General features: G+C 42.8%; 1 protein-coding gene across 19 annotated transcripts in view; it reads left to right on the forward strand.

Annotated features, from left to right (window-relative positions):
- The window catches only part of RASGRP1 (RAS guanyl releasing protein 1), a 977,163-nt gene that overhangs the window by 953,459 nt on the left and 7,472 nt on the right, over nt 1-16,232 (forward strand). For all 19 annotated transcript variants that reach the window (XM_084973917.1, XM_084973898.1, XM_084973890.1 and 16 more), the window contains 8 exons: nt 1,595-1,870; nt 3,001-3,081; nt 4,555-4,659; nt 5,505-5,614; nt 6,584-6,728; nt 7,468-7,504; nt 8,164-8,316; nt 10,771-11,156. In XM_084973917.1, coding sequence (XP_084830043.1) covers nt 1,595-1,870; nt 3,001-3,081; nt 4,555-4,659; nt 5,505-5,614; nt 6,584-6,728; nt 7,468-7,504; nt 8,164-8,316; nt 10,771-11,156 — 1,293 coding nt within the window. The remainder of the gene's footprint in view (nt 1-1,594; nt 1,871-3,000; nt 3,082-4,554; nt 4,660-5,504; nt 5,615-6,583; nt 6,729-7,467; nt 7,505-8,163; nt 8,317-10,770; nt 11,157-16,232) is intronic.

The following is a 16,232-nucleotide window of genomic DNA, read 5'->3' on the forward strand; positions in this document are numbered from 1 at the left end:
GAACATTTCATTTCATGGAAGAGGACCAGCCAGGCCTCCCTTACTGAACTCAAACCCCAGTCCTCTGGAGCTGACAAGAGAGGGAGGCTCTCTTCTGAGGGAGAGAGTCTAAGCCTTGTTGCTTCATCCATTTTTCCCAGATGTTCAGCCTCCTTTTGGGAAGTCTTATCAGTTGTCCCTGCTCCCACAGTGTTGGGGTCTGGGAATGCCACCCCACCCTCACCTCCTCATGGTCTACTCACCTTTTAACTCTTTGATAGTGCTGCTGAGACCAGGTGGAACAACTGAAGAGACTGCCCCTGTCTCAGATGATGGAGGAAGGTGATCACGGATATTAAGATGCCTTCATTTCATTTACATGATCGAGCTTGCCACTCTGCTGCTTGGGGTCCGCCACAGCATGGCTTCCTTTCTCTAGAGGCTTGCCCTTCAGGGTGGTCTGCATAATGAATTCCTGAATCTAGGGTTAAAGCAGGTGTTCCCCTGGGAGTTTATTTCACCTTCTAAGGGGAACAAAAATCTCCTTCATCTTTGCTGTTAGTCTCTTGTCCTGTGACATTTCCACACTTGACACTCTCCTGCCCTGTTTTCCAGTTGTGTGATGAGGTGCTCTTGCCAGTCTAGGTGCCTGTGGGAGGCTAACTCCAAGACCTCGGGTTCTTCGCTGGTAGAAATGGTACTCTTAGGCCATGGTTTTAGTGAAACAGTTTCTGGCACAGTATTTAAAGTGGTTATTTTGTGTTGTGACATGACTGGCAGGGAGTCTCTCCTTCCTGTCTTGCTTCTAAGAAATCTGGTCTTCCCACATGGGGGTGGGGTTCTGTGTACTGTGCTGACCTGAACCAGCTGTTTGGGAAGAAGAGCAGATGAGGTTGCCTCCTGGCCGAGCGGCCTCAGGCCATGGCAGGAGTGGGCTCTGATCTGGAGCTCCCCAGGACCTCTGCCTTGTCCTCTTTCAGGTCCTTTGTTGGGAGCTGGTCTAGTTTACTCAGTCTCCCTATTCAGGGTTTTGGTCTGTGAATGGAATGTTGCCTGCTTCCTGGACACAGGCCCATCTGGAGATTCAAGAGCATGGGACAGACAACCAAAGTGCCACACTGTAAACACACACTTCCCCACACCAGCCACAGGGACAGAACACACCAAGTGTTATGCAGGGCAGTGTCTCTGGAAGCATTCAGAAGACACATGGGAAGGAGACTGCATGGGTTTGAGGATGGAGGTCAGAGGGACACTCACTATGCACTGTATACTCATGTAACTTACAATTTGTATCAAGTGCTTATGCTATTTATTTTTAAAGGAAGAGTTTTAGTATAAAAGTGGTAAATACAACCTCATTTCAAACTTTCTGTTTATGTAGTAGAATCAGGTGAAGCACACCTTGTTGTTTTATAAATCTTTGTGATACCTGATGTAAGCTGGTTTCAGCTTGGGAATCATAATCTGCACTTTCAGATGGGTCACCCACCCGTCGACAAACTAGGGATGGGGTGAAATCACGGGAGGAGCTGAGAGTCAAAAGGCAGCAGGTACAGGCAACATAGCCTGCCTGGAGGGTACCTGTGACTGGGTCTCTTCCTCTGCTTTGTAGGTTCTGGGTGAGATGACCGAGCTGCTGTCCTCCTGTAGAAACTATGACAACTACCGGCGCGCCTATGGGGAGTGCACCCACTTCAAGATCCCCATCCTGGGGGTGCACCTCAAGGACCTCATCTCCCTGTACGAAGCCATGCCTGACTATCTGGAGGAGGGCAAGGTGAACGTCCACAAGCTGCTGGCCCTTTACAATCATATCAACGAACTGGTCCAACTGCAGGAGGTGGCCCCGCCCTTGGAGGCCAACAAGGACTTGGTGCATCTGCTGACGGTGAGGCTCCATGAAAGACAAATTCTTGAGCACTTCCTGTGTGGCAGGCACCACTCCCTGCACCTTAGCAAACATGAGCTCAATTAAGCCCCACAAAAACTCTGTGAAGTGGGTGCTGTTATTACCACCTTTCTGAGGCACAAAGATGTAACTTGCCCAAGCCCACACATTGTGAAGCAGCAGAGCCTGGGCTCAGACTCCAGTGGTGGGACTCCAGGGCTGTGCCCTTTAGCAGTATGCCGGTTGGACTTTTCAGGAGTGTTTCCCTCCCCCAGCAAAAGCCAGTGCCAAGCTCCAGGAGGAACTGATAGTAAATCAGGATACAAGGCTTCGTAAGACATGGTGACAGTGGGTTCACATTTAAAAAAGACAAGGCAGTGAGAAGAAAGGAAGGAAGGAAGGGAGAAAGGAAGGGGAAAAAAGAAAAGGTTAATTATTACTTGGGTCCTGCCTCTACTGGCTTGGATCCCAAATATTCAAGTCAAGGACGGGTGAACACTTGCAGTGCTGAGGACCATGATCTGCACTTTGCAAGCAGCGTGAGAATAGATGAATTCCTTTCCAGGCTGTGTGGCTGTGGGCACATAACTTTCTTTGTTTCCTTCTCTGTAAAGTCAGAGGGATTCAGCTCTGGGATGACTTCTCAATTTTTAATCTTTTTTTTTTTTTTTTTTTTTGGTCTCTTTAGGGCCACACCCAAGGCATATGGAGATTCCCAGGCTAGGGGTTGAATCAGAGCTGTAGCCACCTACACCATAGCCACAGCAACGCCAGATCTGAGCCACATCTGTGACCTACACCACAGCTCACAGCAATGCCAGATCCTTAACCCACTGAGCGAGGCCAAGGATCGAACCTACATCCTCATGGATGCCAGTCAGATTTGTTTCTGCTGAGCCACAATGGGAACTCCTGATTTTTTTTTTTTTTTTTTTGCGTAATGGAATAATCACTATAAACTCTTCCTACCTCACAGGATTATTCTGATAGCGCCCCAGGCTCTGCATCTAGCTAGTGTCTAATCATAGAATGGTAAACCCAAGGAGAGGAAGAACCAAGAAAAAAACACATCAGGCCTAGGAAAGGCAAACAGCATCCTAGTAATTAACTCTGTTCTCTGTGACCTGCAGTTATCCTTAGATCTCTACTACACTGAAGATGAAATCTATGAGCTTTCCTATGCCCGGGAACCCAGGAACCACAAGGCTCCGGTGAGTTTTTCATATTAAGATTCCCACATGTAACAGGTCCTTTACAAACTGCTCTTCAAGGTCATTCACCTTAAGGAACAGACTTTAGTTCAGTTTAATAAGCGTATTAGGTTTCCAGTATGTGCCCAACATTATGCCAGGGATGGGGAGAGCTTCAGCATATGTATGAGGAATAGTTCCTGACACACTCCTGGAGGATATACGGCTAATATGTGAATAGTTAAAAACTATATACCAGGAGTGTCAGGAGTAGGGGAATCAGTCGATGGCTTACCAACTAGAGAAGGGATACAACATTGCGCACTGAAGTGACCTCTTCCTCCTATTGATTATAAAGTGTTCTCACATCCGTTGTTTCTCCTCATGACTTCTTGATGATTAGATATGTTTATTAATCAGAAGCTTACCTTCAGAGAATTTCCAGCTTGGTAGATAGGAAAGTCCCATTGTGGGTCAGAAAGAACAGTCTGCTGGGTCTTTTGACCTCTTGTGCTGAGAAGTCATTAAAACAGTGCTAGCCCTGGCTGAATATAGGGGCCTCACAAGGTTACCTAGTTCTGTATCCCTACAGGCAGGTGAAATAATCTGTCTTCCTTTTTTTTTTTTTTTTTTTTTTTTCCGCTTTTTAGGGCTGCACCCACGGCATATGGAATTTCCCAGGCTAGGGGTTGAATTGGAGCCGCAACTGCCTACACCACACCCAAAGCACTGTGGGATCCAGGCCACATCTGCGACCTATACCACAGCTCATGGAAACGCCGAATCCTTAACCCACTGAGTGAGGCCAGGGATCGAATCCATGTTCTCAAGGATACTAGTCAGGTTCGTTACCGCTAAGTCACAATGGGAACTCTTCAGTCTTCCTTCTAAAGGGTAGAGGTAATTTAAGAAATTCAGCTTATCAGTTCAGATGGCTAAATTTCATTACCTCTATACAGAAAGTTCAAGTTCTAGTGTCCTATTGTAATCAAAGATGCTCATTGAAAATAACTGGTAGGTTCCATCTTCAGGGTGTTAGCATTCCAACAGAAAGGGAACCTTCTCTGGAAAGACATTTTAACCTGAATCAATTCTCAAATACTTAGGAATGGATTCCATCTTAGTTTATCTAGGCCTCAGTTTTTCTTTCTTGTATGTCTCCCTGCCTTTTAGCTAGTTCTCTCATCCACATCTCTACTAAATATTAGAGATCAGAAAGGAAATTTAAATTATCTACTTTTCTCTTTTAGCATCAACAAAAGGTTTAATGGAGATGGAACTGAAACTCAGGCATACTGAGGAGCGCTATATAAACTGTGAAGCACAATGCTTGTGTTAGCCAAGTTATTGTTCTAGACTTAGTAATAATGCCCTCTGCCTCTTGCAACTGCATAGTTGAGGGTTGTCCCCAGACGCGGCCATCGGTAATAGGAAAGAGCTGAAGGTTATAACACTGCATTATAGTCATGGGACTCTCTGGATATTTCATTTTAGCCACTCACACCTTCAAAGCCACCAGTAGTAGTGGACTGGGCCTCTGGAGTATCTCCCAAACCTGACCCAAAGACCATAAGCAAACACGTGCAGAGGATGGTGGATGTAAGTACAGCTGTGGTTTCACAGACAGAAGCAAGGCATTGCCTGGCTTAGTTCTGGATGTGGGGAGAGGGGAGCACAGTGGTAGAAACACAAAGATAAAAAACTTGAAACTAATTCCTGTGTGAGCACAGGTTGGAACCATACTTCTCAGAACTGACTACAAAGCAATTCAGAAGTTACATTTTGCCAACACACTTTGGCCTCAAATGGGGAGAGGTATACCTCTTAAAGTTCTCCCAAGAGAGCATGTATTTCAAGGTTGTCAATTGATTTGGGGGCAGAGAAGTATTGGAAAAGCTTTGAGTTTAAGTAATGGTGATGAGAATCTAAAACTAAAAAGTTTGGCACTGTCCCATTGAATTCACTGTGCTAGATGCTGGGAGGAGGGCACATACCTTCATATTTCTACATTTATCCTGTGGACCATTTCAGTGTCACACGAGAAAATTATGAGCCAGCAAGTGACGGAACAATTAGTGGAAGATTAAGTAAGGGGGTTAGGGAGCACTTACGACTGGGCTGTTAGTAGAAACTACACAGAGAAGCTGCAGTCTGAGCTGTGCAATGCAGGTGGGCATCCCTCAGTGCAATGAGCTAAGGGTATGGGGCAGCCAACGTGGTGGCCTGACATGCTATGGAACGGAGAGCACCTGGCCGGTCTCTAGATGCTGGTACCTGCAAAGACCTGGGATGTGACCTGCTGCAACTTAAAGAGCATGTTCACTTGTTCTGCTCACTCAGACAGAGAGGCTTTTTTCAGCTGTTCCAGCCCCTTTGTCATTTGACTAAAGAGAGCAATGACTGGTTTCTTTTGTTAATCACCAAAGAAAATCCTCTTTTCACAGTCTGTCTTCAAGAATTATGATCATGACCAGGATGGATACATCTCCCAGGAAGAATTTGAAAAGATTGCTGCAAGTTTTCCATTTTCCTTCTGTGTAATGGACAAAGACAGGTGAGGGCTTGTGTATAGGATTGCATGGCTATGAGCCTGTTGGTGGGAATGCTTTATTGGTGTGTCACTAGAAGAATCTGCAAACTCAGCTGTGTTGCTGCTGTGGTGACTTAATGAGTTTGAGCACTAAGAGAGCCATCATCAAGGAAATGCTTGGCCTGCTTCATTTTGGAGCACAATGGACCATGAAGAGTGCATGCTTTTTTAAATGCCTTAGAATTGAAGATTCTGCCAGTTCAGGAATAGTCAACTCCAAGCAAGAAACAGTTTAGTCTTCTTTCTTGCTTTGTCCTTACAGACTGAGAAACAACTAATATTAATACTTTGCATATTTCATGTTCTCAAGGTTATGTAAGTTCTGTGTTGTTTCTCTTTATGAAACCAAATGTTTGGCTGGTGAGTCCCAGTTATGTAGTATGTACTAAAGTCAGAAACCACACAAAAGGTACTTCCCCCCTTAAACCCACTTTTCTATCACTTCTTTTTCACGTCTTATGGATAGTGGTTAAGTTAGTTAGGAAAACCTGGTTTAGCCAAGAATAACTCTAGAAATGAGTAATGCCATCTCACCTACTTATTACATGCTATCCAGGAGGGTTCATGCAGAGTTCCATAGTGGCTCAGTGGGTTAAGAACCCAACTAGTATTCATGAGGATGCGGGTTTGATCTCTGGCCTCGCTCAGTGGGTTAAAGGATTCAGAGTTGCCATGAGCTATGGTGTAGGTCACAGACACAGCTCGGATCTGGCATTGCTGTGGCTGCGGTGTATCTATAATTTGACCCCTAGCCCAGGAACTTCCACATACTGCAGGTGTGGGCCTAAAAAAAAAAGAGTACTCATGGAAGTAGCTGTCAGCTAATACAAACTGTACCACCACTCAAGGACAAAGGGAACGAGTTTCAAAGGCTGGAAGCCAGCCTTGCTACCCAGCCCTGCTCATATCCTTGTCTCTGTCATTGGCTGGCAGGGAAGGCCTCATCAGCAGAGATGAGATCACAGCCTACTTCATGAGGGCAAGCTCAATATACTCCAAGCTGGGCCTGGGCTTTCCTCACAACTTCCAAGAGACTACCTACCTGAAGCCTACTTTCTGTGACAACTGTGCTGGATTTGTAAGTTGTTGTTGGAGTACTTACTTTGGGGTTGAACTCAGGAAGGGGTACAAGACAGTTTATATGATTAAGCCAGGCACAGACTTCACACACCTGCATCAGCTAGGATGAGCCTAAGCATGACACCTACAATAACCTAGTTCTCAAAGGTGTGGGCTTTACTTGCACTCATCACTCACCATTTCTTCCTGATTTATTTGTCCTCTAGTACACAGGGCCTGGGATAAATGGTAACAAAATATTGAATTTGGGATATACTTTTAAAATATTATACCCATGTGCAGTTTCAAATGTTAGAATAAAGAAATATGAGACATATCCCCCACCCCTCCCCCTCAAAAGGAACTGCCTTTAAGAAGTCACCTGGGCTATGCCCTACCCCTGGCCAAGTTTCCTCCTAAACTCAGCCCCTAGCCCCAGGATTCTACATACTTGCTCTCTGGCTGGAGTTTCAAGAAGCCTTTGTGTCCTATGATCAACCTGCCTCAGGCCTATAGAAGGCCTGGGCCCTAAATCCACTGTAGTAAGCTTCCTGAGAGCATCTGACTCTGATCAGCACACTTTTCTGGTGTTCAGCTTAAGGCCAGGAGGGATAAGACATGAGAGGTAAAGGAGGTTTCCCTCCCATCTGAGGTAGAGCAGGATGAGGGAAAATAAGGAATGGAGGTCACGGTCTGGCCTCCTGCCAGGTAGATGAAGGGCATGTGCTGTATCCTAACTGTCTGTTGTTGTCTCACAGCTCTGGGGAGTGATCAAACAAGGGTATCGGTGTAAAGGTAAGGCTCCAGCTTTGTCAAGTGTGCTGTCTTCCCTGGTCTGACTCACCTGCATGTCATGTTTTACCCATAGTAGTTGTCCATTTAGTCCGCAGCTCCTCTGCCCAGCTCACCCCAAACTGGCTTTGCTAGAGCACCTCCAAGAGTGACTCTACCACAGAGAGGAATCCCCAAGTGATTAAGTATGCAGCTTCCTCTTAAAAGATCCTCTCTCTTCCTTGGTTGCCCTGAAAAGAGGGATGGCTGGTAGATTATACCCCGATATGGGCATGGGTCCCCAAAGATAGATACCGCATAACTTTTAGAACAGAAGATAAGTGATTACCAAAGGTGCTTGTCAGCCTTCCCTTCATTAGTAAATAAGGGAGAAAGAATAAGCCCTAACAGCTGGGTGCCTCCAGAGGGTCCCTCAGAGTAGGAAGTATGTGCAGGATGACCAAGATGCCGTTTCTGATTCTCAGACTCATGCTACAGGCTGTGATAAGACTGTGAGCTCCAGGGTTGACCAGTGAGAAGAGTGCCAGGTTCACTTCTCATGTTAGGTGTCCTCCCTCCACAAGTTAGGACAGGTGTGTGTGGTGAGAGCACTGCCTGAATGTGGTTGTGAAGCCCTGGAGAAGAAAATGAAAGACTTGCTGAGCATGGTGTCTTGTCCACAGACTGTGGGATGAACTGCCACAAACAGTGCAAAGATCTGGTTGTGTTCGAGTGCAAGAAGCGAGCCAAGAATTCAACAGCTCCCACAGAGAACAGCACCTCTGTGGGGCCAACGCCCAACCTTTGCTCCTTGGGAGCCAAAGATCTGCTCCACGGTAAGCAGGGGTTTGGAACATTCACCTTGGAAAGTGAAGGAGAAAGAATACAGTTTTGGGGGAGGAAAAATTACCTTATCCTTACCACTCATAATAGAAACCGCCACAAATACCCTTGTGGAAGACATTCCTGTGTATTATGCACCCAGTTATTTTAAGAGTTGTGTCACATACAATGCAGACTTTTTTGGGAGAAAGGTGGCAAAGAACCGTATGAAGGTCTGGGGCCTGAGTGTGATGCCTGAAGAGGGGCTGCACCTAGAGATTTCTCTTCTGCAGGCCATATCTCCCCTGTCCCAGAAACTTTGCCCCACACGGGTCAGAGGAGGACTCCTGAAGCTTTCCTAGAACTACCAGGAAGTAGACTAAATACATAGGTTAAATATAGGTGTACAATGAGCAATGAATGAAAATTGCTGTAGAAGTGCTATAAGGCAAGGTCTGCTTGTAATGAAAAAGCTGACTGCTGGATATCACTGACATCCATTCATATTGCTTCCATCTCTTAACAATAATTCTCTGGATTGGAACCTGGGCATCTGCTCATCAAACTGGAATTTCCAAGGATTCTTTTTAGCCCATTATCATCTTTCTCATCTTCCTATAACTTTATATTTATCTATTTTAATATTCTTAAAACTTAATACCTCTCACAACTCTTACAATGCTGTGGTCTCCTGGAACTTTTCCTGTCACTTTAAGGGCTCTTTTTCTGTTGCTTTTTTCTTTGCTTTTTTTCTTTTGCTTCTAAAAAGGCAGAGTACCTAAGATTCTGTCCCAAGCTTTCTATATAATCTAGGAAGTTCACCTAATAGGTGTGTGTGTGTATACATATGTATATATATATGTATATACACACATATATATATGAAATTTTTTTGCTCCTTTTTTTTTTTTTTTTTTCTTTTTTAAGGCTGCACCTCAGGCACATGGAAGTTCCCAGGCTAGGGGTCAAATCAGAGCTCTAGCTGCCAACCTACACCACAGCTCACGGCAACGCCTGATCCGCAATCCACTGAGTGAGGCCAGGGATCGAACCCGCATCCTCATGGATACTAGTTGGATTTGTTTCCACTGTGCCACAATGGGAACTCCAGTTTATACATTTATAATGCAGGTTAGTAAAAAGAGTGTTACAGAAAATTATCATCCATAATACTTCTCCATAAAAAGAAGACTATAATTATTTTAAGGTGACATAACAACTTAAATATTCTGGTACTAAAAAGCAATATAATTATAACCTTGGCCCTTATTTGGGTAAATATTTAATGTTGACTTTTTAAAAATATTTTAATTTTATGGCTACACCCACAGCATATGGAAGTTCCTGGACCAAGGATTGAGTCTGAGCCACAGCTGCAGCAATGCCAGATCCTTTAGCCCACTGTGCCATTGGGGGGGGGGGGACTCCTAATGTAGATTTAAATTGTGTTCTATAGGGGAGTAATTAAGCTAGGATCCTTGTAAAGTTTCTAATATTAGAACTATTGATTCAGATTACAAATGCTAATTAGACAACTTTGTTGTCCAAAGCCATTTTGACTACAATCCAGTGCCTTGGCTAGAAAGTTTAATAATTGAAATAATATATATAACATTTTAACAGAAATGCATACTTTTAAAAAAACCACTTTCTTTTATATAATAATTTCATTCCCCAACCCCTGGAAGGTAATATTTTTTTATCCTTATTTAGAAAGAATAAACAGAATCCAAAATTGTGTTTATTAATAAATGAGGTGTGGGAGCTAATGACTTTCATTTAGAGAGCCCAGAATTACTGCTGAGTCTTTGCAAAATGGTAACCAAAGATGCTCTGCAGTCTATCTTAAAGCTTATTACCATCTCAAATACATCTGCTTTTACTCTGCTTTTCTAGGAAGTTATTCTTTATGGTTACTATCTAGGCTGGGTCCTGGGCAGAGGTCTGTTGATTCAAAGAAGAAAACCAAAATGACTCTGCCTCTCCTTTTCCAAGCACTATCAAATAGGGACAATACATTTTTGAGAACACACTTTGACAAAGCTAGAACTTTCCTCTCACAGTTAAGCTGTTAAGTTGTCCTGTATCAGAACAAAAACTTGGTTGCTGAGAGTTCCCAAAGTATTTTTGGAACATTTATGTCTATATACTAACCCTGCTCTCTTTGAGGCAGGGCCTTCAACTTACCTGCAGAAACAGAAAACCTCTAGTCAGCTTTTCTGCAAGTAGAAAAACATGGCCTTTCCTCAAGGCGGATGCAACCTGACACCTGTGGCCATAGCTTGGCCAGCAAGACCCTTGGATTTCAGCCTCCTTCACCCCCTAAATTGGCTGCCTGAAAATGAGTCTACTTCGGGCCTATGGAACTTCTGAATCAATAAGAAAGGTCTCACTTGAAACTAATGTGTCAATACTGAGTCTTTGCTTTTCTGAGCTATAGTACTAACATATCATGCATCTTCTTACAGCACCTGAGGAAGGGCCTTTCACATTCCCCAATGGGGAGGCCGTGGAACACAGTGAGGAGAGTAAGGATCGGACCATCATGCTCATGGGAGTGTCCTCACAGAAGATTTCTGTTCGGCTGAAGAGGACTGTTGCCCATAAGGCCACTCAGACCGAATCACTGTCTTGGCTTAGCAGCGAGGGCCCTTCTGGTCACTTTGTGCTATCTTCCCCAAGGAAGACAGCCCAGGATACTCTGTACGTGCTTCCCAGCCCTACATCTCCGTGTCCCAGCCCAGTCTTGGTCAGAAAGCGGGCTTTCGTCAAGTGGGAGAATAAAGAATCCCTCATAAAATCAAAGGAAGAGCTCCGTCACCTCAGACTCCCCACCTACCAAGAGCTGGAACAGGTACCTTCCTTTTCCTTTTTTTCAGACTCTCAGGAAAGTGGGGCTAAACCAGGTTGATTACTAGCAGGATAAAGGGGGTCGGGGGGGGGGGAGAAAGAAAAGAAAAAAAAAGAAAAGAGAAAGAAACCGGTGGAGGCCCTGGTTCACATTATATAAGTAGAACAGGACAGACAGAGCTCCCAGTTGCCATAAAGGTACAATTTCAGAGTGTTGGTATCAGGGCCCAAAGCTGTTCACAGTAGGTTCCTTGAGAAAAACCAGTTTCTGCTGATCAGCTTTACTGTGCTGACACCACAGCCTTTTCTCTAGACATAACTTAGAAGCAAGTTGCCCCTCCCCACCAGAGGTCTTTGGGTCATCAGGGTTATATTTGGGGGCCTTCATGGTTCATGGGCATCTCCCTAAAAGAAGGGAGGTGATTACCGTGCCATCAAAAAAAGGAAGATGGAGTTCCTGCTATGACAGCACAACAGGATCAGCAGTGTCTCTGCAACATTGGGACACAGGTTCTATCCCCAGCCCGGCACAGTGGTTTAAGGATCTGGCTTTTGCTGCAGCATAGGTTCCAACTGCAGCTTGGATCTGATCTAAGGAACGCTACCATATGCCATGGGACAGCCAAAAACAGAAAAAAAAAAAAAAAAAAAAAAAAAGAGTATTGAGCTCACCACAGGAAAAACCTCCCTCTTAATATAAATGAAGGAACTCGTTTCTAAAACATCAGAAAATGTGCTTATATGTATGTGAACAGCTAAATCACCAGTAGCTGGAAAATGCACAGCTGATTACAGTATTTAGCAATGTACTCTATTAAGTGCTAAAAATTGTGGTACCAAGAGTTGCTTTTCTTCTGTTAGGGTCACAATGTCCTAATTATAAGGAATCTAATGGAGGCATTAGAAAAGACAAAATAAGGTTTTCCAAGAAAAGGAGAACAAGAGTTTAGGAATATGATGCCAAGGTTTGAAAGAAGGGGATAAGGTTAAAAAAAGAAGAAAGGAAAAGACAGGAAAGTAGGAAAGAGGACAACTGGGGACAACAGGCAGTTGTCCAAATTCCCAATTCTATAGGGTCAATCACTGATGTACTTCTTTTTGTTTAGAGTACAGAGCTCAGAGTGAGAGCTGGCTTAGAAAGACTTCTTGTCATGGGACAGGAGTTTCTTACCAAAGACAGGTAACTTAGTCACTTTAGAGATACCATCATTTACTTTATTAAAGGGGAAGAATGCCTGTCTGCCTTTTTGCCCAAAACATCAAGGTTGGCAATGTATTTTTGGAGGCCTAGCAGTACAGACACAAAACCAATATCCAAACAGCTAGAATTCCTACATAATTCTACAAACTACATAGTAAAACTGCCCAAGAGAGTCTCAGGATTCCGTGCCCTGTTCTCAGTGTTGCACCTTCCCTGTCAGACTCCTAGGCATTGAATTGAAGAAACAATTTAGATAATGTATGCAAAACTCTTGCTTTGGTGCCTAGAACAAAGAACATAATATTAGGAGGAACATTTGAGAAAAGAACAGGTTTTCCTGGATGAAAAAAAAATTCCAAATGAGAAAGTACTTAAGACATGCTATAAGAATCAAGTCAATCAGAAGGTAGCAAAGCCCTCTCTCGTTAGGGGTAGAAATGGTCAGAACCTCAACTTCTAAGAACAATGAAAGAAACCTTGAAAACTGAACTTAATCAAGTGGAAAGAACTTTGTCTTGGGAAGAAAGACCTTTGTTTCTAGTCCCCAGATTATATTTCTTACGCCTGCTGTTAAAATGTCACCTATTTGGTCCTCTGTAAAATACAAGGCTAGGAGTCCATGCTCACTGTGGTTTGCTTCAGATCCTGACACTTGACATGCCCGTGATAAGGAGCAACATAATTGGCAACAACGACTTCTTGCTGCAAGAAGTGGGTAGTAGAAGGATTTCAGATGAGTTAGGTCCAGAACAATTCCTAACCAGTGATAAAACCTCTTTATACTTTTATCCTTGTCATTGGGACAGGACTAGGATTCACTATGCATGTTTCAGAGTATTTAAAATAATATGTAATACTAATATTATAAAGGTAATAAATATTGCACATTGTTTTGTGTGTATATACCTCTAAACCAGCATAGGATAAAACAAAGTACAAACAAAGCCTCTTGGGTTCAGATCCTCAGTCTGAAACTATCATTACATAACACAGTACCTGGCACATAGCAAATGCTTCATATTACTAAGTAACTAATAAACAATAATCTAAATCATTTGCATCGGAAAACTGGATGCCTCCCAAATTTTAAGCCTCATATTTGTTGGGGTAATGAATGTGATATAAGGTAACAACACAAGATTCAAAGTCTTAAGACCAGGGACATCAGCATCATGGTGGCCTGTGTCATTCCTTTTATCCTCTCCCCTTTTATTTACAACTTATTGGTCATTCATAAACAAACAAGAGTGGCTCTATAGAACACCCAGTAGATTTCTACCCACCTGTGCTTCAGCAAATAGGTGCAGAGGACCTCAGAAAGAGCTCTGGAGCCAAGGGAACTGGTGAGCCTGCCCCAAGATGACTTGCTGCTATCAGAGGAAAAAGTGAAGAGAGAATGCAGGGCAGTGGATATGTAAGAGCATTTGCAGAGGTCCAGCCAGCCTGACAGGAGAACCAGACACACCATCAGAACAAGATAAAGACAAGTTTGGAGGCAGGGGAAAAGGAGAAACTCAAGGTGTCAGTCCCCCTCCCCAGAGTGAATGTGCTGGGTTTTCTCCCTCAGAAAAGGTGGAAAGTGAAAGTGGTGAGTGACTGAACACCCAGCTGGAAGGACTCATTTCTCTCCAGCAGTACCCAGATTTCTGAGGGACCTCTGTGACTAGAAAAAAGAAAGAGGCAGCCAAGAACAACAGGTGTGGAAAGAATGTGCTCCTTACTGTCTGCTTCAGGATTTCATTCAGCAGGAGGGAGGTCCAAGTACTGCCTACTGTGCCCTGGGCACACACAACACCCCAGGTGCTAAGCCCACAACTACCCCTGCTCTGCCCCTGGCTCTTTATATGCCAGTTTTTTTTACATGCATTCCCAGGTGCAGCCCTACAGCCAGTTCAGGTGGAGAAAATGAAAACAAGCTATTATATGTGCTACCTTCTAGAAAACAAAAATAAAGGTTTCTAATTACCAGATTGTTGGACTGTAACAATCAAAGTAAACTACTAAGAAAGATGTGGCGCTACTTCAGACAGTTGAGGCAAACACTATGAAAAATCATGGTAATATATCACAAAAAGAAAATGACACAGAATATAATAAAGAAATCAAATTAGCTATTCCAAAGAGAGTGAATAAGCTATAAGAAAACTCAAAAAGGCATTTCACTGAACTCAGAAATAAAACTAATGAACAGAAGGAGGGGTTTTTTTGTTTGTTTGTTTGGTCTTTTTAGGGCCACACCTGTGGCAGCATATGGAAATTCCCAGGCTAGGGGTTGAATTGGAGCTGTTGCCACCAGCCTACACCACAGCCACAACCATGCCAGATCCAAGTCACAACTGAGAGCTATACCACAGTTCAACGACCAGAATACCAGATCCTTAACCCGCTGAGTGAGGCCAGGGATTGAACCCATGTCTTCAAGGATACTAGTTTGATTCCTTACTGCTGAGCCACAACAAGAACTCCAGAAAAATAATTGGTCTACCAGAGAGAGAGCAGTGAGCATATTTTGAGAAATAATAGCTGAGAACTTCTCAAACCTGGGAAGAAACTGTACTTACAAGACCAAGAAGTTGATAATTATCTTAATGCAAGGCACATTATAATGAAATAAGGCACGTAATAAGACTCCACAAGGTATGTTATAATGAAAATGCCAAAAAGTAATAATAAAGAAAGAATGTTAAAGGAAGCCAGAGGGAAAAAAATGAAAGAAACCTACAGAGTTATTATTAGGCTATCAGCATATTCCTCAGCAGAAACTCTACAGGCCAACAGAAAATAGAATGACTTATTCAAGTGCTGAAGGATAAACACTGCCAGCCACAAATACTTTACCTGGCAAAATTATCTTTCAGATATGAAGGGCATCAAAAAGAAAAGATGTTGGTGAAACAAAAGCAATGAAAGTACACAATTGTATAAAAAAGTTAAAAAACAGAATTAGAAAACTATAACTCTAGGTTAGAATGGTTAATTAACCCTTAACTATAGTATAAAAGCTTAAGGAAAGGAGCACTAAAAATGATACCTACTATGATTTCTCAACAAATTCACAGCATAAAAAGAGGTAAGCTATGACATGAAGAGTGTAAAAGGGGAAGAGTAGAGTAGGGTAGAGTCTTTATAGGTGAGCAAAGATGTTACCTATAAGATGTTTTATGTAAGCCACAATGATAAGCACAAAGTGAAAATCTAGAGTAGAGTCATGAAACATTAAAAAATAAGAGATATTGAACAAATCACTTTGGAAAACTACCACTTTATGAAAGTAAACAGAAACAGAGGGGAAAAAGGAACAATGTATATACAAACAACCAGAAGGAAAATAAGATGGCAGTATTAAATCTTTACATATCAATAATCACTAAATATAAATTAACTGAATTTACCAATTAAAAGACACAAAATGGCCAGATGGATAAATAAACAAGATCTAACCATATGCTGTCTACAGGGATGCACAGGCTCAAAGTGAAGGGAATAAGGATATTCCATGCAAAAGTGGAAACCAAAAGAAAGCAAATATAGCCATACTTAAATCAGACAAAACAGACTTCAAGGCAAAAACAATAAAAAGAGAGAAACAATGTTGTTACACTATGAAAAAGAGTCAATACATAAACAAGAAACAGCAATTGTTAAGTATACGTGCACCCAACACTGGAGCACTAAAATGTATTAAATACTTATACAGCTAAAGCAAGAAATAACAATACAATGATAGTAGGGCACTTCAACACTCTACTGTCAGCAATGGATGGATCATCCAGACAGAAAAATTAACGAGGAAATGTTGGATTTGAACCACACTGTAGTACAAATAGACTTAACAGACATATATAGAACATCCCATTCAAGAGCAGCAAAATACGCATT

This window comes from Sus scrofa, chromosome 1, assembly GCF_054392235.1.
Source record: "Sus scrofa isolate SSC_HxYL_T2T_F1_AM1 chromosome 1, Sscrofa_HxYL_maternal_Yorkshire_Landrace_v2.0, whole genome shotgun sequence".
Lineage (NCBI taxonomy): Eukaryota > Metazoa > Chordata > Mammalia > Artiodactyla > Suidae > Sus > Sus scrofa.